This window comes from Diospyros lotus, chromosome 13 (assembly GCF_014633365.1).
Source record: "Diospyros lotus cultivar Yz01 chromosome 13, ASM1463336v1, whole genome shotgun sequence".
In the NCBI taxonomy this organism is placed as follows: domain Eukaryota; kingdom Viridiplantae; phylum Streptophyta; class Magnoliopsida; order Ericales; family Ebenaceae; genus Diospyros; species Diospyros lotus.
The window spans coordinates 30,279,444-30,304,111 of NC_068350.1; the positions used below are offsets into that span (position 1 = coordinate 30,279,444).

Consider the following 24,668-nt stretch of genomic DNA (forward strand, 5'->3'; position numbering starts at 1 on the left):
TCTTCCTATCGCTCGAGCGGGATGTTACACTTATCCTTATATAGTATAGAAAAATACCTAATATCAACCATCTCCCAAAATACTTGGCTATGTGGCATAATGGATTAGGACATGCTAGCATGAATGTCATTAATAAATTGTCCAAACATAGCTTTGTTAAAAGATTTCCTAAATATGAAAAAGATCACATTTGCGAGGCATGTATGAAAGGCGAACAAATAAGTATATCATTTAAGCCTACAAATGAAGTTTCAACCTCTAAGCCTCTAACCTTACCTCATTTAAATCTTTTTGGACCTGTGAGAATCTAAAACCTGGATGGAAAACATTATACTCTTATCATTGTAGATGGCTACTCTAGGTTCACTTGGGTAATATTTCTTGCATCAAAGAGTGAAACATTTAGGTCATTTGAAATATTTTGTAAAAGAGTTCAAAAAGATAAAGTATATGCATTTCAAAAATTAGAAGTGATCATGCGGGAGATTTTGAAATGAGCAATTCAATCACTATTGTGAGAAAAATGATATTGATCATAATTTTCTAGACCTGGATCACCTCAACAAAATGGGGTAGTTGAAAAGAAAAATATATCTTTACAAGAAATGGTTAGAATTATGCTATGTGACAAAAATATTTTGATCTAAGCTATTAACATCTTATGCTACATCTTGAATAGGGATTCCATAAAGCCTATCCTAAAGAAAACCCCATGTGAGTTATACAAAGGTTGGAAACCAAATATTTCATATTTTCATATTTTTGGTAGTGTATGTTTTATCCTTAACAATGATAAAGACTCTTTAAGAAAATTTTATGATGAAGAAATCTTCTTAGGTTATTCAAGTCTAAGCAAAGCATATGGGGTAGTTATCAAAAGAACTCTTGTTGTAAAGGAATCAATTCAAATTATAGTTAATGATATGAGTGTTGAAATTCCAAAATCTAATAAAGATTGTGATAATGAATTAGGTCAAAATTTTGAAAAGCTCTCATTAGATCAGAAGAAAAACAATTCATCAAATGATAATCTACTTAATGAAGAAAATGTAGCTCATAAAGAGAGGGAACCATAATTTCCAAGAGAAAGAAAATCTGTAGAGGATAAGATCTTCTATTAAGAAATGAGTGTTAATATGCAACTTTCCTTTCTCAAAATAGAACCTAAAAATATTAAAGAAGCCCTTAAATATGAAAATTGGATCATTGCTATACAATAAGAGCTACATCAATTTGAAATAAATGAAATGTGGTAATTAGTTCCAAGACCTAAAGATCACCCAACCATAGTAACCAAATGGGTGCTTATAAATAAAATTAGAATTAAAGCTAGATTAGTAGCTCAAGAGTATAATTAAGGAAAATAAATAGATTATAATGAAACTTATACCCTCATGGCTAGGTTAGAAGCATTGTGAATATTGTTGGCATTTGCATGTCACAATAAGTTAAGCTATTTCAAATGAATGTTAAAAGTGTCTTTTTCAATGGTTATATAAATGAGGAGGTACATGTTGGATAACATCCTAGTTTGAGAATCTTCAATGTGAGGATCATATGTACAAATTTACCAAGGTGCTATATGGTCTAAATAAGCCCTCAGGTCATGACATGAATTACTTAACAATTTTCTTCTAAAAAAAAAAAGATTTTAGAGAGGTTAAATAGATAGCACTTTATTTATAAGAACTCGTGGCAAAGAAATTCTACTAGCTCATATTTAAGTAGTTGACAATATATTTGGATCCACAAATAAATCCCTATGTGACCAATTTGCAAATCTAATGCAAGGGAAATTCGAGTTGAGTATGATGGGAGAATTAGCATATCCTTTAGGATTGCAAATTAAGCAAGACGATGAAAGAATCTTTAAGTATCTTAAAGGATCATCAAATTTAGAATTATTCTATCCTAAATCAAATGAATTTGATCTTGTTACCGTGAACTTTGATTAAAAGAGCACTAGTGACTCACGTCAATTTTTAAGAAATTCTTTAATGTCATGGTCTATGGCATAAAACTTCAAAATATTATATCTTTTGAAGATATATAGAAATTTTGTGATTTATGCTCTATATTGTCAAAAACCAAACATAATTTGTTTTACTTTTTGGCAATAATGGACATACATGTATGCTTATTAGGTTAATTGGTATTTACTCTTGTATTGCTTCAGTAAGAAATTGTACTTCGACTTTAAAATTTAAAGAACCAAACTATGTGGTCAATCATTTGAGATAAACACTCAACTTATTCCTAACCTCTTTGGCACTTGACTCATATGATATTGGATCTATACATTTACCCTTTTGTTTTGATGGCTATGGAAGTTAAAGAATGTTTAAATGCAAAATGGTATATTTTGCTCTTGTTTTGTGATTACAAGTATAGCTATGATTATCAAAAGACAAATGTATGTTCTTAAAGCCTATCCTTGATGTTTCTTGCATGAAATCTGTCATAACTTGTTTGGTTTTGTATGTTGAAATCATTTATCCTTCAAATATATGTGAAATAAGTACATTAATTATGGTTGATTCTTTGAATGGATCTTATGAATTTCTAGTAATTAATATAAAGTAAAATTACTCATTTCATTTTTTCATGTCATGTTAAGGGGGAGTTCTTTCATCTTAAGAAATATTATATTTTACTCTTGTGTTCCTCATTTAGCATATAAGTTTCTTTGGTTAAATGAACGGATTAGGTGCTTATTAATTCTTGATTCCCTAGCATTTGTGATTATGTCATCTTAAGGGGGAGCTTAAGGTACGTTTCTCTCTAACTCTATTTTTTATGTTGGTTTAAGGGAGAGTCCTTCTTTTAACTTTTTTATTTGGAATACTACATTATTTCCAATTGTAGTTCTCTCTCACATATCTAAAGAATGATTAAATCTAATGAATGACTTGTTTTCTAATCATATCAGTTTAAGGAGTTTTTTAATATAAAATTGCTTGTAAGCATTATCTCAAAATTCATTTATTTATAGGGGAGTATTAAGCTTTCATTTTCCAAAATAAATCTTTTTTGATTTATGACAAAAAGGGGGAGAGAGATATGTATTAAAATTGATTTTAAGTTTTGTCATCATCAAAAAGGAGAGATTGATATTTTACTCTTGTGTCGGTTTTGATAATGAAAAATAAATTATTTATATCCTAATTCAAATATATTGTTGAGATTAATATTTTACTCTTATGTTGGTTTTGATGATGAAAAACAAATTATTCATATCCTAACTCAAGTATATTGTTTTCAAACAAAAATCAATTTCAAGTATGAAGATTTGCAACAATTTATATTTTGACTTAAACAAATCTCCTAAATGATTTTTATAAAATAGTTTTGAACCATTGGATAAATGAAGCAAAACATTTTCAAAAACAAAAGTCCATGCATGCTCTTTATGGATTGATATTTTTGTCTTTGACCTGATTTTTAATGATGAAATTTAGTTATATTTTATGATGGAATTATTTTATTAATTTTTATTAACCTAGTGCTCTAAATTTCTTTTATAAGATTTATTAAATATCAAAATAAAAATTAATCATACAATTAAATGTCAAAAATATTTTTATAAATTTCTTGATGACATTTGAAATGTTATGTTTCTATTTGATCAAAATTATTGAATGAAAAGTAAATCTAATATCAAAATATCTTGTGATAAATTTTTTAATGGCATTTGGAATATTATGTTTTTAATTAATTAAAAACATGTTAAATGAAAATTAATTTCAGCATCTAATCTTATAAAAACATTTCTATGGCATTTGGAGCATCATATTTTTATTTGATTAAAAATGTTGTATAAAACTTATTTTTCAAAAAGCTTAAAAATAAATTAAATAACAAGAGCAATTAAATATATATATATATATATATTCAAGTGGCAGCCCAAGGAATCGATCTAGCCTTAAGGGAGATTTAAGGATATGAATGGAACTACTCAAGTTGCAACTTTCTTTGTTATGTAGGCGCACGAATTTATATATAACCAAACTTACATATGTAATGACCCATTTTTTGGTCTATGTCATGGTTAATGATTTTATTTTATTTTAGTGAATATATATATATATATTGGATTATAGAGAAATCTAGAGGTTGAAAATTTAATAAAATAGGTTGAGTTTAATGTATGGGTTGGGCTAATGTGAAAAGCCCAAAGGCTTGAGATAGCTAAAAATTTAATAAAACCCATTTCTAATGGATTGGACCTAAACTATGTGAGTTGTGAATTTAGTTAAATTGAAGTGAATTGGGTTAGGCCTTAAGTGTTGGGTCAAGTTAGAAAATGAACTCTTTAGCCTTACGAGAGTTGGGCCTAATTAGTAAGAGTTGAATTAATGGGTTGTGTTTGATCCCATTTGCTATGTTGTGAGATAAATTAAAGGAAAATGTAATTTAATTGTGAAATGTCAAGAAAGGGTATAAGGTCTTTATGTTGAGTGTGAAAAAGGTAAGGGTAAATAGAAAATTGTATAAATGAGTTGATAAAGAAAATGGAAAAAGAAATGAGAAATAGTAAATGTCCGAAATAGGCATGATAATAATTGTGATTGTGTGTGTAAGTGAAGGGCAAAATGGTCTTTGGTGAGAGACACATGGCCCTCTCTTTTTCCCATTTTCCTCTCATTTGTCTCTCAATCATTCTTCTTTTTCCTCATTTCCCTCTCCTTTGTTCCCTCCATTCTCTCTCTTATTTCCTTTTCCGGGAATTCTTCCTCTTGTTTCTTCTTCTTCTTCTCCTCCATTTTCATTTTCTTCATTTGAAGCAAGAGTGAGTTTCAAGTTTGAAGACAAGTTCTTCTTGGTTTATCACCATCTAAAGAAATGTAAGTTCTCCTTGCATCTCTCTTGTTATGCAAGATTTCTTCTCTTCATTTTGATGTATAAGTTTCTTGTTTAATTCCCTTCATTTTAGTATATCTTGCTTTCTTCATGGCTAAAAATACCATTTTTGTTAAAAATGGGTCTCTCCTTTTATTTGTAAATATTTTGTAAAAATTCTTCAAAATTAACGGGTCTTGTTGGATCTTCACTTGGGCCTTGATTTACTCAAAAATAATTCAAAGAATGGCATAATATTGGTTAGATTAGAGAAAAACAATTATTTGTTGGGTTGTTTTGCATTATGTTCGTATGTTGTTTTAGGCCGTGGTAGCCTGCGTATACTCTATTATTTTAGCCATAACTCTCATTAAAAATATCCGATTTGAGATCTATTTAATAAATTGTAAACTAGACTAGACAAGCTTCGATTTGATATAGAGTTTGAATTTTTTGGCTTCGATTTGAGCCTCCAATGGCCTTGTTAATTCTGCTAAAAAAATTTGTAATTTACTACTCCATGTAATTAATTCAACCTTGCTTGGGTTTTTGCGGTATAACTTTCTATGGTTATATCCAATTTTCAATACGTTTGTTTCTATATAAACTAAAAATCATAGGATTCATTTCGATATAGGATTTGAAATTTTTGCTCATGATTTGAACCCATAAAAGTCTTAATAAAAAATTTCGCCCAGAATGCTGTAATTTTACTGTAGCAATCTTGCCTTGCTTCTGTTTTGGGGAAATAACTCATTGTGATTATTTCTGATTTTTAATCCAATTATTGTTTCAGAAACTAGAGATCTGAGGCTTCAATTTGATATATCTTTCATAAAATTTGACTAAGAAACGAGCCCAAAATAGGCCTTTGAAGTTACCCTTTGAAATTTGAAAATTTCCTAAAAATTGTCTAATTAATCCTTTTTGTGTGAAATTTTTCTTAATCATTGATGATTGGCATGAAATTGGGATATGCTTATGTGATGCATGATTACATTGATTTGCGCACCTATTATTTTGTGAGACAGCTATGTCTGTGGGTGAGAAAAGGATATCCTATGAACGCCTAACGCGGGTGAGGTGGCCATCAACCTAGTAGGCAAGGCTCAAATTGTTATTGCTTGTTGATGTATTTTCATGATGCATATATATTCATATATGGATATATTGGACGTGGAAGCCTTGGAAATTATGTGAAAAATTCCTTCCTATTAGTGCATGTGCATGAGCATGGAAATAACTACATGGTATGTATAATAATCATGACATGGGAAATTGACGTAAATGGAAAACTTATGAGTTGTGTTATACTGATATCTTCTCATAGAGTTGTTTACTCTATCTTGATTGTCCATACCATTAATTTTATATCTCCATGCTTTATAAATATACTTGTTGAGTCTTATGGCTCACCTTGTTTACTCTCATGTCATTCCAAGTAAAAATAAAGCAGTGGTTGAGGGCGAGTCCAGTGGAACTAAAGCCCAGGGTTAGAGATGTACAGAGACCTCCTAGATTAGATGATCCATGTTAGTGTTTGTGAAAAGGACATGTGTGAGAAAAATTTATGTTGTAATATTTATTAGTGCCCTTGTATTTCATTTTGTGTAGGCCATGGTGCCAAGATGTTGTAAACCTTTATGTTGGCTTTTGTTGAATTTATCTTAAGGATCGTAATGTGATGTTGTATGTTATTGTTTTATATCATCCTTGTGATGACCTCTTTTCAGATATCCTATGCTAGCAGGACTATCCGGGAATAGGCCACTACAACATATAATACTATAAAAGAAAATTAATTTAAGTGGCTCTGGAGAGACTTGAACGTGCGCTTCCAGCAACCCAAGGACTTTATGTGGGCGTACGTTGCCATTCCTCCTGGGTGTTCCCTTGCGCTCAAACTTATATATATTCTTAATCAAAAATTTAGTTTTTAATCTATCGACAGATTCTCTCTTTCCTATCGATAGACAGAATATTTGTAATCAAAACTGTCGACAATTTTCTTTATTTTGTCGATAGTTTTTCATTTCTAAGCCTATTATATGTCGACAGTTTGTTACACAGAAATCTTCCAACGGCTAGTTTTTCAACTCCAACGGTCACAAACGACTATATTTGTCTTGAAACTTTTGGGACGCCTATAAATACAAATCAAAGATGATCTTGAAAAGGCTAATGGATGGGAATGAATTGAAGTGAGCTTACAAATTATTTACATCTTCTCAATTTGTATTTGTGCTTTCATGATTTTGTCTCAAAGGCTTTGATCTTCATTTATATTTAATTGTTTCAAGCCTTGTATCTTCTTGAGAGACATTGTAACTAAGAGTGTATACTCTTATAACCTCTCCATTAAACATTTCTTGTATTTCCTAGGTTGTGTAGATAGAGGGCTTACTTATGTAAGTAGGAGGTTGTATTTCCTAGTCTTGAACTAAAGGGCCTACTTGGGTTCAAGTAAGAGATTACAGTGGATTAGTTTAAAATCCTTAGTGAGGAGCTAAGATAGTGGATTAGGCTTAGTTTAAGCCAAACTACTATAAATCTTTGTGTTCATCTCTTGGTTATGATTTTTGTTTCATATATTTTTCCAAGCATTTCATTAATCCTCACTTGCATTGAAGTTTTATTTTTCATCAAAAGGATTTCAAGTTTTAAACTAAATTTTAAATTACCCAATCACCTCCCTCTTGGGTGTGTGCCACAGCATTTCAAACCTATTAATCACCCTACCATCAATAACTCATATTGATCGAGATAGTAAACTTTGTACTAGTCTATACTCAACTAATTAAAGTCCCTAGAGAATCTCATCACATTCTTAACACTTAAGAATAAAACTCCCAAACAAAAAATCTAGGGACTCATCCATATATCAAATTGGAGAGTTTATGAATAAAGATAAACTTGTATTTTATTAATATATACAAAATACAACAAATATATTTATTACAAGCCCACTAGACGTCAGCTAAATCTAACATTAGGGCATACTAAACTTGTAAGGGCCCACTCTCGAATATTCCCGCTAGCATAGGATATTCGAAAGGAGGTCATCACAGTGACGATATAGAACAAACCATATTAAAACAAACAACTCATTTCATTACTAGTAGCGGAACTAAATTAAGGTTCAATTACATTTCCAATACCTCATAAGTCTAGGCTCGAAAGCCATACAAAATAAATAAAGGCTCTAGTGTGAATTAACAGAATAAAACTCATTTCATTACAAACCTCTCCAAAATGCTACTAAGGATCTTCAAGGTAGGACGCGTCTCCATATACCACTATCCTTAGGCCTTAGTCTCATTGGACTCACCCCTAATAACGGTCTTTCCTTTACCTAGAATGACAAGAAAGATCAAGTGAGCCACAAAACTCAACAAGTTCGAAAAACAATAAATAATGAATAGGACCTAAGAACATGGTGACACCAAAAAGAGTAATCAATGATTCAACAGTTATGTACAAAATTCATAGTTTATGAATTTATCAATTCAAATTTAAATATTTCATGCCACCATATACCACTATGCAATTGTGCATAAGATTTCAATGTCAGTATCAAATCTAGCAGGCTCGCAAGCCATCAATTAACACATGCAAAAGTGCATCATTTCAATGTTAGTATCAAATCTCCCCGGCTCTCAAGCCATCAATCAACACATGTAAAAGTGTATCATTTCAATAGAATCTCACAAATAAATATAGAGCCAATCTGTCAGGTTATGGCCACCTTGTCTCGCGCCAAGTACTCTAGGGTATTCTTTTCCCTCCGCGCAAAATAGTAAGTGCGCAATATATATATATATATGACATGTACATGTATACATCATGTATGCATTTGCCAACCACATGCATTTAAATTCTCGTTTCCTCAATATTCATACTTTCAACACCATTTACCCATATTGGGTATTTTACCATCATTAGATAAATTCAACAAATCTTACTTCATAGCACTTACCACATTCAAGATGTAGATTATAACATATAAATAATTTTGGGAGATGCTATTAAGGCTAAATCTTGATTCACATTTGCGGAGTATTATAGATTTAATATGCTATTTTTCCCATCGTAATAATCCTTTAAATTCATTCAATAATTATGCTAAGTTAACATTGATATGAATTTTGGGGAAAACATATTCAGATGGTGTGCACATTTGGGTAGATTTATTAAATTGAATGCAACATTCGAATGGGGTATAAATATGTATATATGGTGATTCAAATAGGGCAGGGGCAATTCGAATGATTTATATTATATATGCAGGGGGTGATTTGAATAGGTCCAGAGGTATGATTTGAATAGGGTATGTATACATTTATATAGGTGATTCGAATGGCATATGCATATTTATATAAGTGATTCAAATGGTATATGTATATATATATATAGGTTATTTGAATGGAACATGGGTCATTCGAATGGTGTGTGTATATATATATGGATGATTCGAATAAGGAATGGGGTGGTTCAAATGGACTTATTCATATGTGGGAGTGTGATTCGGATCACTCAAGAGGCAATTCGGATTGCTCAAGAGGCTATTCAAATTCAGCATGCGTATACATATATATAGGTGATTCAAAATAGTAAATTTCAGATTTTTCACCAAGATTGACAGGGCCATTACGGACTCAATATAAAGGCACATAATGCGGGTAATATATCAAAATGAAGCCTCGGATGTCTAGTTTACATCCCAACAAATGGATCTCAATTTGGAGATGGGAACATAAAGTTATAGGCATAAGAACACTAGGTGGTCAGACTACACGAAAACAGTAAGCTACGAATTTCTTGGCAAAAATTAATAGGGTTGTTACAGGCTCAAAACATAACCAAATCATTCAAATAATACATCGAATTGAATCCTATGAAGTCTAGTTTCCAACGCATCAAACAAATCATAAATTGGATATCATCACAGAGAGATATACCTAAAAGAATGAAGCATAGTCACATCCGCTACAATAAATCATGAATTTGAATCGCACATTCAGATGATAGGGAAATTCATTTGGATGAGGGCACTTTAGGATCCAAATGTTAGGAAAAAATTAGTATAATTTGATCAACTTACATGCAATTCATTCGGATATGGGAGGAACTCATTCGGATGGGTTTGTTATATATTCGAATGAGACTATTCTAGGCAATTTTGACATCATTTGGTAATCTGAGCATAAATCTCTCGTCCAAGCTCCAATTGAGGTTATTCAAGATGCTACGAAAAGAAAAGAAAATTATCTACAACTTTCATGTTTTGAGTTTTGAGATATTATGGCTTCATCAAGGTCAAAATTGGGCTTAAAGTTGCTACCATTGTGATTTATCTGGATATGGCTATCTTTTGAGTGTAGCATTCGGATGGGTTTGGTATATATAGTCAGATGAGGCTATGCACATTCTTTTACCTTTTTAAAAACTCATTAGGATAAGACACACTCATCTAAAAGTTACTCACATGACTTCTCAAGACTCATTCGGATAAGATACACGTGTATATATATATATCACTATTCCTTCGAATGTAGAACTAGCAAAGTTCCTCATCCTTCCCTAGTTATATAAATGCCATTCACGAAGGAGACTTGGGATGATTCAAACCCCAAAGAGACATCAATGAGACCTCAGGAAAACAAGTCGAGAAATCCAAAGACACACAGTAGAGGGGAACCACATACAGTAATAGACATATATATATATATAATCCCTCACAGTGACTAAAATGAGAAAGCTAACAGGGAGACTCACATGAGAACAAAAAATAAACAAGAGAACTTGCACTGAAAATAAGAGATGAGTGTAAGGATAACTTGCCTAAGGAGATGTCCCAACAAAAGAATAGCTGAAACTCTTCCACTGAGGCTCCGGTCACTAACAGAAAAATGGGAGACGAAAAAGAAGATGAAGTAGAAGGAGAACACAAAAACAAAGGAGATTATGTAGCAGCTGGAGAAAGAGAACGAAAGAGATGGAAATAGAATTAGGAGGTAAATCGCTACAAAAAGGGAACAGAATAAAAGGATACGGTGTACAAAAGATCAAGGGAAAGTGGCTGCAGGGCTGCATGCCTATTCTCGCGAGATGACAATTTCGCCCCTTGCTCACGCAGCAGATAACATTTTCAAGAAACTTCTGGCTACCTATTTCAAATTTAATCTCTCTTCTTATTTCACCTATTTTCCAATTGAATTTAAACCTCCACTACTCAAATGGGCTCAAGCCCTCATCGTGTCCCACTTACCTTATTGCCTAATTTCTTTAAAATTAAGCCCATACACTTATTTCCACAATCACACAAACCATAAAACAAAATTATTCAATCCAAATTATTTCCATGCCATCAAAGCAATTTATCATTAAATACTAAAATACTTAAACCCACATTTAAAATGCTATTAAACTGGCATTTAAGTAATAAAACACCTAGAACCATTTTAGGGTTGTTACAAAACTAACATCGTCTTGCCTCTTCCATTGTTGCTTCTAGGTTTTTCCCTTCTATTACTATTGATGTTGTTGTTGGTCAGAAGTGTCACCATCTTCATCTTCAGCATTTCAAGGCCGTCTCTCGCCATCATTGCCCACAGTCACTTGGACAATCTTGGTCTTGCCAGACCGCTGACCTTTATTCTCTAACAATGCCTTGGTTTGGGTCTTTCCCGGTTATCGCTTTTCCCTCACCCACGGGTCTTCCCCAACCATCTCTCACGGTCGTCAATCTTCTATGGTTGTCGATCTTTTGCTGCCATCACTGTAGGTCTTTCGCAACTACTGCCACCTATCTTCTGGGAGTTTTCCACTTCCGCCATGGATTTCTTCCAAGTGTGCTTTTTCAGCCAAGCTTCCTCCAGAAGCTTCCCTTATAATATATATATATATATATGCCAAGCTTCCAAGAGAAGCTTCTTTCTAGAACCTATATATATATATATATAAATGCCTTTGGCTTTTTTTTCAATTTTTTTATGTTTATATATGTATAAAGAAAGAATTAGAAAAGGAAAAGTGGCAGGTATTAAAGGAAACAACATGAGATTATCATATACATGTATATTATATAGCCGATCTGCAAATTTGTGGCCTTCCAAATTCTATATCCTACTGCATTGTCTGCTTCTTACTTCTTTCATGGAATGTCTTCTCTTCCAATTGATTTGATTCAACTTCTTGCAGCTTGAGATTTTGCAAGAGCCATTGTAACATTCTTAGGGTTTTTGGATGTTGCCCACAGATAACACCAATTGTTGTTGTTGAAATATAATAATAAATTTATTTGATTAGAAACATCGTCGTCAATTAGCAGCCTGAATTTGCAAAAAAAGAACAGTTATAGGGTGTGGGGAGGTCCCCATGCAAACACTTTGATACTTAACTTAGACACTGAAGATAATGAAGAGCATATTGAAAATAGTATTGGAGACGTATATTTTCTATAATGAGTGTCTGGCTATTTATAAAGGGGCATGGAGTAATTCGAAGTACTCTAGGATTAAGATTTTTATAGATAATGTTTATCTTGATTTTTTCTAACTTTGCTAGAATTAGTATTCTTATAGATAACGTTTATCTTAACATTTTCTAATCCTGTTAAGATTATGATTCTTACAAATAACGTCTATCTTGACTTTTCTTAACCCTTCTAGGATTAGGATAACGTCTATCTCTCATAGATGACATTCATCTTCTCAGAGAAATTTTCAAATGTTGAAGTTATCTTAATTTGCGTGTTGCGTGGGATCCCCCTAGCGTACGGGGAAATTTACATCTTTTAGCTCAAAAATTTATTTTGATATTTTGGGCCCTTTTTTTCTCTTTTAATGAGTTTTTGTCTATGATACAATAGTAATGTTTGCCTTTAATAGATCAATCTATAGCGAATAGACTCCTTTATGGTAGTGTCTACTTCTACAATCATTGGCTTTGTCATTTTACGAGACCTCTTCTCCAATAATTGTTAATGATGAGAGGGCACCTTCATGCTTCTCCTTCTTCTGGTAGTCGTCCTCTTGCATGGAAAGCTACCTCTAAATGTCCGTTTGCCTATGACACTATAAAAAACCTAGTATTTAGCGGCGATTTTTTTTGCATTTAGCGGCGGTGAAAACCGCCGCTAAATCAGCCGTCGCGGGGCATTTAGCGGCGATTTTGACCAACCGCTAGAATAACCGCCGCTAATCACATTTTTTGCGGCGATTTTAAAACCGCCGCAAAATTAGTGATTTAGCGACGATTTTTCAACCGCCGTGAAAATTATAAAAAAAATTAAAATTTTTAATTTTAGCGGCGATTTTTCAACCGCTGCAAAAATAAAAAAAATAAAAATTTTAATTTTAGCAACTGTTTTTGAAACCGCCACAAAAATAAAAAAAAAATTAAAAATTTTATTTTTAGTGGCAGTTTTAGAACCTCTACAAAAATAAAAAAAAAATTAAAAATTTTAATTTTAGTGGCGGTTTCTAAAACCACGCTAAAATTAAAACAAAATTAAAAATTTTAATTTCTCCCACCCGCCCACGCCCACCCGTTGACCCGCTTGGACCACCCGCCTGTGCCGCGCAGCCACGTGGCCGCATGTTCGTGCGCCACGTGGCGAGGCTGGAAATTAAATTTCTAGCCTCTCCTTCCCCAGAGTTTCGAACCCGCAACCTCCACTGTGCATGTGTGTGCGCGCGACCGTCTGATCTGCCAAACTCCCTTGTTATATAACCACATATATAAATTATATACCAAAACAACCACTACTTTCCATAATTATATTTTATATTTTTTAATATAAATTAAAAAACATTAATTAATTTATTATTTTTTAAAAGAGTAAAGGAATAAATTAAAAATAAATTAATTGAATTAAATTAACTAAATTAATTGATTAAAAAAATTTAATATTTTTAAAATTATTAAAATTTTGTTAAATTTATTTTTATTTTTATTTTTTAAATTAAATTTTTAATTAACTAGTGGTGAACCCATGTGATATATGGGAGAGTTTAATTTAAAAATAAAAAAATAAATTTATTATTTTAAATAATTTTAACATAATTGATAATTATAATTTTTTTTTAATCTTTAATCATGTTAAAATAATTTAAGTTTACTTAATTATTCACTATTCAATATACTAATGGAGAACACTTTTAATTCAATATACTGTCATTTAATTAATGTATTAAAGAATAATTAACATATTAAATATGTCACTTGAGAAAATACTTATAAATTTTTTTATTATATTATATTTATTTATAAATAAATATTTCCACTTAAAAACATTCGTTATTTTCTATTTATTATATTATAAATATAAATATAAATTAAAACTCCTAAATATGAGTAAGAATAAGTTTTTTCAATAATAACAAAATTTTAAAAAAATTAATTTTGATTTCTTCTATAGTCTTAAAAATGTGATAACTTAAATATTAATTATCATTGAAAAATCCTAGCGTTTGACAACCTTAAATATTTTTTTATGAATTTGTTAAGACATCACATTTTCAAAACTATAATATAATTATTAAAGTAATTAATAATTAATTAATCACTACCTTTGATTTAATGCAAGTTTTTGAGAGAAAAAATTCACCATTGATTGACACTTGGCAAAATACTTTATTTGACTATCATATTTTAATATTATATAAATATACATAGAATAAAGATATAAAAATAATATTTTAAATAAATAGATAATTTTCTATGATTTAATTAATAGTTTAAGTTGTCTATTAATATTTCTCATAAAACTCATGCAAATTTAATACAAAACAATTAGTATTGAAAAACTCGTATATTTAATACAAATTACAAAATGCAAATTATTAATGCAATAAGTATTAATTGTAAATCATTAATGCAAGTTTTGGAGGAAATCTTCTTTTTTCAAGACTATCCTACTTTTATATATATAAAGATGCAAATAACAAAATGTAAATTATTAATGCAATAAGTACTAAATGTAAATCATTAATGCAAGTTTTGGGGGAAAATTTTATTACTACTTATTATTTCAAAGCAATTGAAAATTTTAAATTATTAATGTGAATTACAAAATGTAAATTATTAATACAATAAGTATTAATTACAAATCATTAATGCAAGTTTTGGGTGGAAATTTCTTGTTTCAAAACTATCCTACTTTTATATATATAAATATGCAAATTATAAAATATAAATTATTAATGCAATAAATACTAAATGCAAATCATTAATGCAAGTTTTGAGGGAAAATTTTATTACTACTTATTATTTCAAAGCAATTGAAAATTTTAAATTATTAATGCGAATTACAAAATGTAAATTATTAATACAATAAGTATTAATTACAAATCATTAATGCAAGTTTTGGGGGAAAATTTCTTTTTTCAAAACTATCCTACTTTTATATATATAAATATGCAAATTATAAAATGTAAATTATTAATGCAATAAGTACTAAATGCAAATCATTAATGCAAGTTTTAGGGAAAAATTTTATTACTACTTATTATTTCAAAACAATTGAAAATTTTAAATTATTAATGCGAATTACAAAATGTAAATTATTAATACAATAAGTATTAATTACAAATCATTAATGCAAGTTTTGGATGGAAATTTCTTTTTTCAAAACTATCCTACGCAAATTACAAAATGTAAATTATTAATACAATAAATACTAAATGCAAATCATTAATGCAAGTTTTGGGAGAAAATTTTATTGCTACTTATTATTTTAAAGCAATTGAAAATTTTAAATTATTAATGCGAATTACAAAATGTAATTATTAATACAATAAGTATTAATTACAAATCATTAATTAATGCAAGTTTTGGGAGGAAATTTCTTTTTTTAAGAGTATCCTACTTTTATATATATAAAAATTTTGCAATTAATTTAAATTAAATTTTTAATTTCTTTTTAAGATTTTATATTTCTTTTTATTAATTTAATTCAATTTAATTTTAATTTTGAATTATTTAATTATTTTTAAATTTCGCGACAGTTAATAACCATCTCTAAATTAAAATTTTTAATGAATTTTGCTGCGATTTCTAGAAACTACCGCAAATGTTAATTTAAATTTAATTATAAATTATTTAATTATTTTTTAATTTAGCAGCGGTTTTTGAAAACCGCCGCTAAATTAAATCTTTTAATGAATTTTGCGGTGGTTTCTAAAAACCGCTGCAAATGTTAATTTAAATTTAATTATAAATTATTTAATTATTTTTTTAATTTAGCGGCAGTTTTTGAAAACCGCCGCTAAATTAAATCTTTTAATGAATTTTGCGGCGGTTTCTAAAAACCGTCGCAAATGTTAATTTAAATTTAATTATAAATTATTTAATTATTTTTTTAATTTAGTGACGGCTTTTGAAAACTGCCGCTAAATTAAATTTTTTAATGAATTTTGCAGCTGTTTCTAAAAACCGCTGCAAACGTTAATTTAAATTTAATTATAAATTATTTAATTATTTTTTTAATTTAGCTAAATTAAATCTTTCATGAATTTTGCGACGATTTTTCAAAACAGTCACAAAATGTATTTTAATTTAATTTTGATTTATTTAATTATTTTTTAATTTAGCGGCGATTTCTCAAAAATCGTTGCTAAATTCAATTTTATTTTTTAATTATTTAATTATTTTCTAAAATTAGCGACGATTTTTTGAAAACTGCCGCAAAATTGAATGTTTTAATGAATTTTAAGATGATTTTTAAAAATCGCTGCAAAATGTTAAAAAAATCGCCGCTAAAATAGTATTTTGCGGCAGTTAACAAACCATCGCAAAATTTCATTTTTTGCGGCGATTTTAAAAACCGCCGTAAAAAAATCACCGCTAAAAATCAACTTTTTTGTAGTGTGATCATCCTATTCGGCAAGTATGTTTCATTTCAAAATCTGAATATGTAATATACCTGATTAAAATGGACTCCATAAACAAAGGTATAAAATTTTAGCAGCTGTCAGATGTGATTGGTATGGATAAGCATCATAGTCGCGCTGCTTCTCAACATTCTCTAGCATCGAGCAGTGAAATCTCAGTCACTCTTGTTAACAAGCAGATTCATGAGGTCCCTGCTTCATCTTTGATTCGATTGAAGTTAGAAGAGTTCATGCAGCCCTCAATCTCTCCATGCCCAAAATCTCCTCCGGGTTCCCCACTGGTGTCATCGACAGCAATCATAGACTTTCCTTCAAATGACTAGCTACAGAGGCAGTCACCAGAGTTTCTGACGAAGTCTTCGATGGAGGCCATTGCTGCTTCTTCGACCGATCAAGTGCAATGGCAACTTCATTCTAATTTGGCGGAAGAATAGCGGTCTCTAGGAAGCATGGAGGCTTCGGACGATCCGGTGACGCTGGAAGAAAGTCATGCTACTTCGTGTGTGTCCATTATTTGCAAGCTGGTCACTCCAGCTTTATCGTCTAAGCTTCCAGCGAGAGTGGTGGGTCCTAAATAAATATCTTCCATATCAATCGAGGGCCCATACTTGACAGCCTAACAGCCTCATGGAGAGGCTTTGCGCAAAAAATGACAAAAAAGCTTTCACCCAAATTACAAATTTGCTTCCTTAAGCACTATTCTAAATAGGAATACAAAACATATTAATAAGCCTAAAAGAATATAATATAGGAGGACATTAAAGTTTTGGCCATAATGCAATCATCATCAAAACATTCAAGAGCATAAACTCAACATAATGATATTTGTTTTCCCACAGATCAAGGTGGTTTGGGGTTTCAACCCTTATGTATGTGGAATCAAGCCCTAATAGCTAAGCTCATTTGGTGTCTCATGCTTACTTCCTCTGAATCCCTGTGAATTCAATGGATTCATCTGTACCGTATCAGGGAGTCTTATTTTTGGTTCCTCCCAACCCCTTATTCCTGCCCTTGGTACTAGCACAAAAGCTTCTCCAAATCAGAGGTAAAGTGTGTAAGTTCTTTAGATAGACTATGGGTGATGGTAGTAGGATTTTCCTATGGTATGATCATCATTGGCATCCCCTAGGGGTGTTGGTTGATTACTTTTCGCGCCATCTCTCCCATCAGCTTTTCATCCCCTCTACCGCTAGGATGGTGGATACTATTGTGGATAGTGCATAGTGCTAGCCTATGTCGGTCCCATCTTAGGCCCTTCAACTTATCCTTTCCTCTATGCTAGGGCCCCCTATGATTAATTCTCCTAATCAACCAAGGTGGCTTTCTTCATCTAATGGTGTTTTTTTCTACGTTTAATGGTGAGGGATTTATAGACTAGGCGTGGTAAGGTCCCATGGTTTCACCTTGTTTGGCATAGCTCAAGTATCTCTTTATATGCCTTTATCCTTTGGTTGGCTATTCAGAGCAACTCTCCACCCTTGATATGATCAATCTTTATTTACCTTTCCTGAACATATTTTATCTATGTAAGAGAGCAGCGGAGTGTCACAACCATTTGTTTTTGCATGTTCCTTTTCTTGGCAAGTTGTTTCCCTGCTAAGGAGGCAGGTAAAATTTATGCGGCCTTGAAGATGTTGGTTGAGGGGGATTTTTTGGGGTGTCTATAGATGGCAAGGTAAATCGATGTGGAATGTAGCTGCCCGACTCCTGCAAGCGGCAGTCTATTTCTTTTGGCAAGAGTATAGCAACAGATGGTTTCGTGATAATGAGCGGTTTCCCGCTCAAATTGCTTACCAAATCCAAACTTCTGTTTGGACTCGTTTATCCTCTATGCCTTCTCTTGATTATTCTAAGGTTCGGCTTTTGGTCATTACTGGTGTATTCCGCTTTCGTGTCTAATCATTTTTTTTTTTTTAGATGCTATTAATTCTCTTATATATGAGTGTAGTTTTTTGCATGGCTGGCCTGCGTTCTTCTTTGCCTTCTGGCAGTCTCCCTATGCCAATGTCATTATCAGGAGCAGGGTCCACCTACATCATTTGTCATTATGGGAGGAAATTAGTTCTGGGGGTTGGGCACTCCCGTTTTCCTGCCATGTGGGCCCTCTGGAGGCCTCAGGTGGGCATGTCTTCATTTCCCTCCTCTCTTACCTTCCTATTCGATGGTGCTTCAGAGACCTTCACTTATTCTCTGTGCCTTTTTTTTTTTTTTTTTATTATGGGATGCTTGGTGCTGCTATCCCATATTTTTGTTTATTTTTTATGTTTTTTCTCTCTATATTATGGTTTTGAGGAGGCTACGGATGTGGTTCCTTTTCTAGTCTAAGGGTTAGTTTGTTTACGTACGTCTTAGTGGGGTCTGCCCTGTTTATTTTTTTGTAAATCCTTGTGCGATATTTTCTTATTAATATATTTTTATTTACACAAAAAAAAAAAATTGCTAATGTCAAGAACAATGCCAAACATATATTTTTCCTTGTAATCTCTCATCGATGTTATGTATCACGATTAATAATCAACCACTACGCTAGTTATTTGGCTCCAATAGTAGTTAGGCGCACTTAACTCAATGCCTACATGCACGATCCTTGCGCCGCTGAACAAAGACACGAGTTTCTCGATGTTGTCGACGTCGGCTCAAATCAACAGTACTGAGTTAGACCCAAGTCATATTGACATTCAAAGTCGCCGGATGGCAATCAATTACTTAGAAAAAAGACTGAGACCGTCACCCACCCACTCACCAAAATCTCTTTTAATCCAGCCTTTGCACGTGCTCGCTTTCTCAGTTTGGTCGGCATAGTAAAATGCATGTGGCGGCCAGCCAGCCAGCCCAGAGCTAACTTACCAGATCATTTCTTTGTGTTTTTCCACTTACCATGTATAACACTATTGTGCCCAATTCAATATTTATTTTTAATTCTTATGTAACAATATATAAGGGTTCGTTTATGCAAACTATATATACTAATTAAATGAAAGCATAAAATCAATTCATTTGAATTTCATGGGGGAAATACTAATTATTATTTACTTTGAAAGTAACCATCTTTGAAAGTAAAAGGTTGGACCGAAATGGGTCTCTATTCTTCACTCATTTCTGCATTCTCCCCTTTCACTTTCAATCGTATCAACTATGAAATTGCTTCAACTGTTCCACGTAATTCTCCAACTCCACTATATAATGTCCAAGAATATTTTTTATTATTTATAGAAAAAATACAAATAACTTACTCTAAATGATAAAGTTTAATCGCGTCGAGAGTCAAGTATTCGATGTCATCTCTAACCCTAAATATTTCCTTGTTTTTTCAACACTATTTGGTATTAACTTTGCCTCAATAAGAAAGTTATATATATATATATATATATATTCATGCATGCAATAACAACTTTTTCAGAGTGTCATGTCCTTATATATATTCGATGTCATCTCTAACCCTAAATATTTTTCTAGTTTTGCTATATTTCTGCAAAGTTCTTTACAGAAATATAACTTTCGTAGCAATACCAAACAAGTCGTAAAACATTTTAAAGTTGGGAACATAAGTTTATTTTAAGGTTTCAAGCCAAGTTTTGGTTTCTAGATCATAATTGAAATTCAAATCAATTGAAATATATAACAGAATAAATATGTTACAATATATAGACCAGTTTTATACATCAAACTATGTAATAAAGTAAATATTTTTATCTTATGCATGCAAAATTTTACACCATAATTACCATTTTATTTAAAATAAATTGTAACAAAAATTGAGGATCATAAAATTTAGCAAGATTATAATATTATAAATCTAATAGGCTGCTTTTAATATATAATAATAGGGTTATTAGCACAAAAAATCTAAACTTTTTCATATTTATGCTATTTTATCCAAAAATTTTAATTTTGTCAATAATGTTCCAATTTAATCAATTAATTGCAATTTTATTCATGATCCAGATCTAATTCTTCGACGTCCAAGACCCGCTGATGTGGCATGTCACCTGACATTTTAAAATATTTTGAGTGAACCCCATATGCACATGTGTAAAAAAATGCTATTAGAACAAAAAATCCAAACATTTTTGTAATTTTGTGATTTTATCCAAAAGTTTCAATTTTGGCAATAAAGTCCCGATTTGATCGATTGGTTGCAATTTTATTCACAACCCAGATCCAATTTGTCGATGTCCAAGATCCACTAACGTGACATGTCACCTGGCATTTTAATACATTTTGAGTGGATCCCACATTCACATGTAAAAAAATAAAAAATAAAAAATAATATTAAATATATGCTTTATATATATGTGTGTGTGTGTGTGTTGTAGATATATTTACAAAAAAAGACAGGCAGAGGATGGGGATGGCGAGGACAACAAGCGACGATGCTGGGCTAGAGGTGGCGATCGATCTAGAAGCTAGAGGTGACAATGGAGTCCGATCTAGAAAAAGGTCGAATCTAGAAGCTTGATGGCCGATCATTGACGTCGATGGGGCCGACTTAAGTGATCGATGACGAGGATGAGGCAGCCAACAAATAACGTCAAGGGTCATCAATTGTTTTCTATAAGATAGCCCTGAGCAGGAGGAAGCCTAACTAGATCGATGATCGGTCTAACTTACAAAAACATCTCATCCCATCCCATCATCCTTCTTAATTTATTGAACTTATCTATAATCTCAATTAATATTGTAAACTTCACAAATTTAAATAGAAGTCTAATGATGTTGATGTACAAAATACAATATTATTTAATTTCTGTCAATTCTTATACTTCTTACCAGCCAAAAGAAGGAATTCCATTGATCAGAATAAATAAATCGGGTACATGGTATACATTGCATGAGCAATTATACAAGGGCACAAAACCCGCGAGACAAAGCAAAATCCAAGCAATTACAAAGGATGCCCGACATTTCAGGCCACTACCAGTCTACCACCAATAAGTACAAACTTAAATATAGATTCAACAAAAGGACTGAATCATTCCATCATTTGATGGTAGTGAAGATGGCACGAAAGACCTGGGCATGCAACCATGCATGTCGTGCTTAAAGGGGGAACAAATGCACCAGTTTGAAGAGCTAGCACAACCACGACAGTGCCATATACCTAGGATTTTTCTCACTTTTTTTTTTCTTAAACACCAAAAACTAGGTAAAATATTTTATGCAAAAACAAACAAAATCTTGATATATAACATTTATTATATAGCTACCTTTTTGTATTTTGCATATTTATATTACAACAAAAAGATATTAACTAAACATTTATTACTTTATTTTAATGTTATTACATATATACTACCACACTTAGTTTACTAAATATTACACCAACAGTATTATTTCATAACAACACAAATCCATCATAGCCAATAAGGTTGCCCTAAATCACACGAATCCATCATTGCTAATAAGGTTGCCCTATGTCACTCATACCTAAAGAACCAAACCCTGATTATAAGTACTTGCCATACTTGATGGGTTCACCCCAGAAGAGATCAGATCACCATTGTCGGCCGTCCAAGACAACACTGAGCCGAACTGAGATGATTCAAACCCCATCGTGACACTTCCACCACCATTATTAAGCTGTGAGGACTGCAAATTATATTCTAATAATAATTCTTGGTTCTGCAGCTGGTAATTCAAACTAGACATCTTTCCCTCGTTTTCCTGTTGATTTATGAATGATATGGTTGGAAAACACGGCTCCTGGGGTTTGGTATTCGGGCTGGTTGAACTTGAACCAAAGTTAATTGCATTCGAATTGTTCTCTCTGAGATCATCACAAGAATCGATGATGACATGAAGAGGTTTCTTAATTGGGTTCTGGCAAGTGTGGTGGCCATGGTAGATGGTTCTGTACATTTCTGCTGGATTATTTTGAATTTGCTGCACCTGCTTGGTGGCTTCGCAACCCCTGTCATCCTTGTGGGCGCATCTGTAGTAGCTCCTGGATATATCTCAAATTCTGGAATTAGCTATCCTTGTGTATAATTCCCAAAACGATTGATCAAGCAAAAAAAATACCAAAAAGATTGTTTAGAATTAGAATATCCAGTAGTGTTTTGAATAACTCTGGGTTATTCATGAAATCAAACCTGGGGTGAAGGCAATTGACGATCTCTTTCTGTCCATACTTCTTCCATTTATAATGGTCAGCGACTGAAGTTGGGGTATGCTTTGTCCATGTTTGGCCCTTATTTCTGCATATGGATGCATATATTATAATGATATTTATTAAAGATCAATCTCAAAGTCATTGATGTAACAGCACTATATGTATGTATGAAACTTGTCTTCCCGGACGAAGGTTTTGCTCCTTGTTCATTGAGCTCAAAAATCATCTCTCTTGTGAGCTAATTAATTCGCAACAAAAAAAAAATCATAATATGAAATTAATTGTCTTTCAGGAGGAAGGTTTCCTTCTACGTTGTTCATGATTATCCTGAAACCAAAAGTTGAGCTCTGTGTGTGTTTCTTCAGTTTGCGAAATTATCACAAAAAAAGGTTCTCTCTCTCTCTCTCTCTCTCTCTCTCTCTCTCTCTCTCTCTCTGTGTTTGACAGATTGATTAAATTGAGCTCGAGACAGACTTAGAAGACGAAAGAAATCGACAAAAAATTAATGAACTAGCTAGAATGATCACCTTCTATTGTACCAGCTTCTCCGGTATTTCACGGCGAAGCTCTTGGTAAACTTGCCGGAATCCTTGGACTTCCAGCCAACCGAGAACGGTGAACGGGTAAGGGAGTTGGCCGGAGTTTTGGAAACCTGATCGCCTGCACCATGGCCATCCAAAATTATTGAAATAGCGTTCTCGAAAGATCGTGAAATCTTGTTGGCAAGATCCTTGGTAGCGGCCAAGGATCGGGCGTCGCGAAGGATTGATCTGAGCTGCTTTGCGGATTCATGACCTTGAATCAGCTCTTTGATGGCTTTTCCGACGGGGCCAGACGAGTCCATATGGAGTTGATTTCTCCTCTCCAAGTTCTACGCCGCCTCGGAAATGAGAAAACTAGGGTTTTGTGTATGTATATATATATATATATGTTTGTAGTACAATTGGGTCTTGGCTCCAAACGAGAATTCGGCGCCACTCGGTTTCACATTACAAAAATCACAATAAATTGCAGCCAATCAGACGCTACTTTTACAAGATCACTCGCCATTGCAAATTTTTCAGTAGAATATGTGTCGGTGTGATGGATAAAATCTCATTAAAAGATTAAAAAAATTTAAAAGTTAAAATAATTTTTGTGATAAAAAGATGTAATTTTTTTGGATCCCACACAAAGCATAAACTAGATACTCTGACATTCAAAAATCCCTTCAAAGATTATACGAAAAGAAAATGCATTAATCATCCATAAAAATTTATAATTCTAAAAAACTTTCAAAATATTAAAATAAATATTATCCATAAGAGTAGGGGGAGCATTCGGTTATAATCGACCAAATCGTCAATTTTTTTACCAACCGAACCAAACTGATCATAGCCCACTAACCGAGCTGAACTGAACCGATAGGATATACTAACTGAAATCGAAATAACCAGTATAACCGAACTTCACTAAAACTTATCGAATAGGTGAGCATGATCAGAGGGAGAGAGATGCAGTTGGGGCGGTGTCGGCCTCTGCATAGGAAGGAAACGAAATGCTGGAGACAGAGACAAATGGCGAGCCCTTATTCGGTTCGGCCCTTCGCTCAGCCAGAGGCCCAAATGGCCCTTCATCTTCGACTGTCATATGGCCATGAGATAGAGAGATAGAGAGACTGTCATGAGGCAGCGGGAGGGGATTGACAGTCATGAGGCAGCGGGAGGGAGGCGACGTTTTAGAGGTGGCTACGGGAAGGGGGCAACGAAGGTGAGGCGTGAGGCAATGAGATCGAGAGAGAGAGAGAGAGAGAGAGAGAGAGAGGTCCAACCGTCGCGTGCGAG

General features: G+C 32.5%; 1 protein-coding gene across 1 annotated transcript; it reads right to left on the minus strand.

Annotated features, from left to right (window-relative positions):
* Positions 1–22,004: 22,004 nt before the first annotated feature.
* On the minus strand, positions 22,005–23,714 carry LOC127789176 (WRKY DNA-binding transcription factor 70-like). The gene is made up of 3 exons (XM_052317987.1): positions 23,373–23,714; positions 22,826–22,930; positions 22,005–22,677 (listed from the first exon to the last, which is right to left on the minus strand). Exons 1-3 carry the CDS (start codon positions 23,687–23,689, stop codon positions 22,161–22,163), a joined length of 939 nt encoding a protein of 312 aa, XP_052173947.1. The 5' UTR covers positions 23,690–23,714; the 3' UTR covers positions 22,005–22,160.
* Positions 23,715–24,668: the final 954 nt, after the last annotated feature.

What these genes read in the sequence shown, in the direction of transcription:
- LOC127789176 (XM_052317987.1), bottom strand. Translation starts at nt 23,689, where the DNA reads ATGGACTCGTCTGGCCCCGTCGGAAAAGCCATCAAAGAGCTGATTCAA. An exon ending in AGAAGCTGGTACAATAGAAG is followed by an intron (nt 22,931 to 23,372) that starts GTGATCATTCTA and finishes ATCCATATGCAG; the next exon opens with AAATAAGGGCCAAACATGGA. An exon ending in GTCAATTGCCTTCACCCCAG is followed by an intron (nt 22,678 to 22,825) that starts GTTTGATTTCAT and finishes AGATATATCCAG; the next exon opens with GAGCTACTACAGATGCGCCC.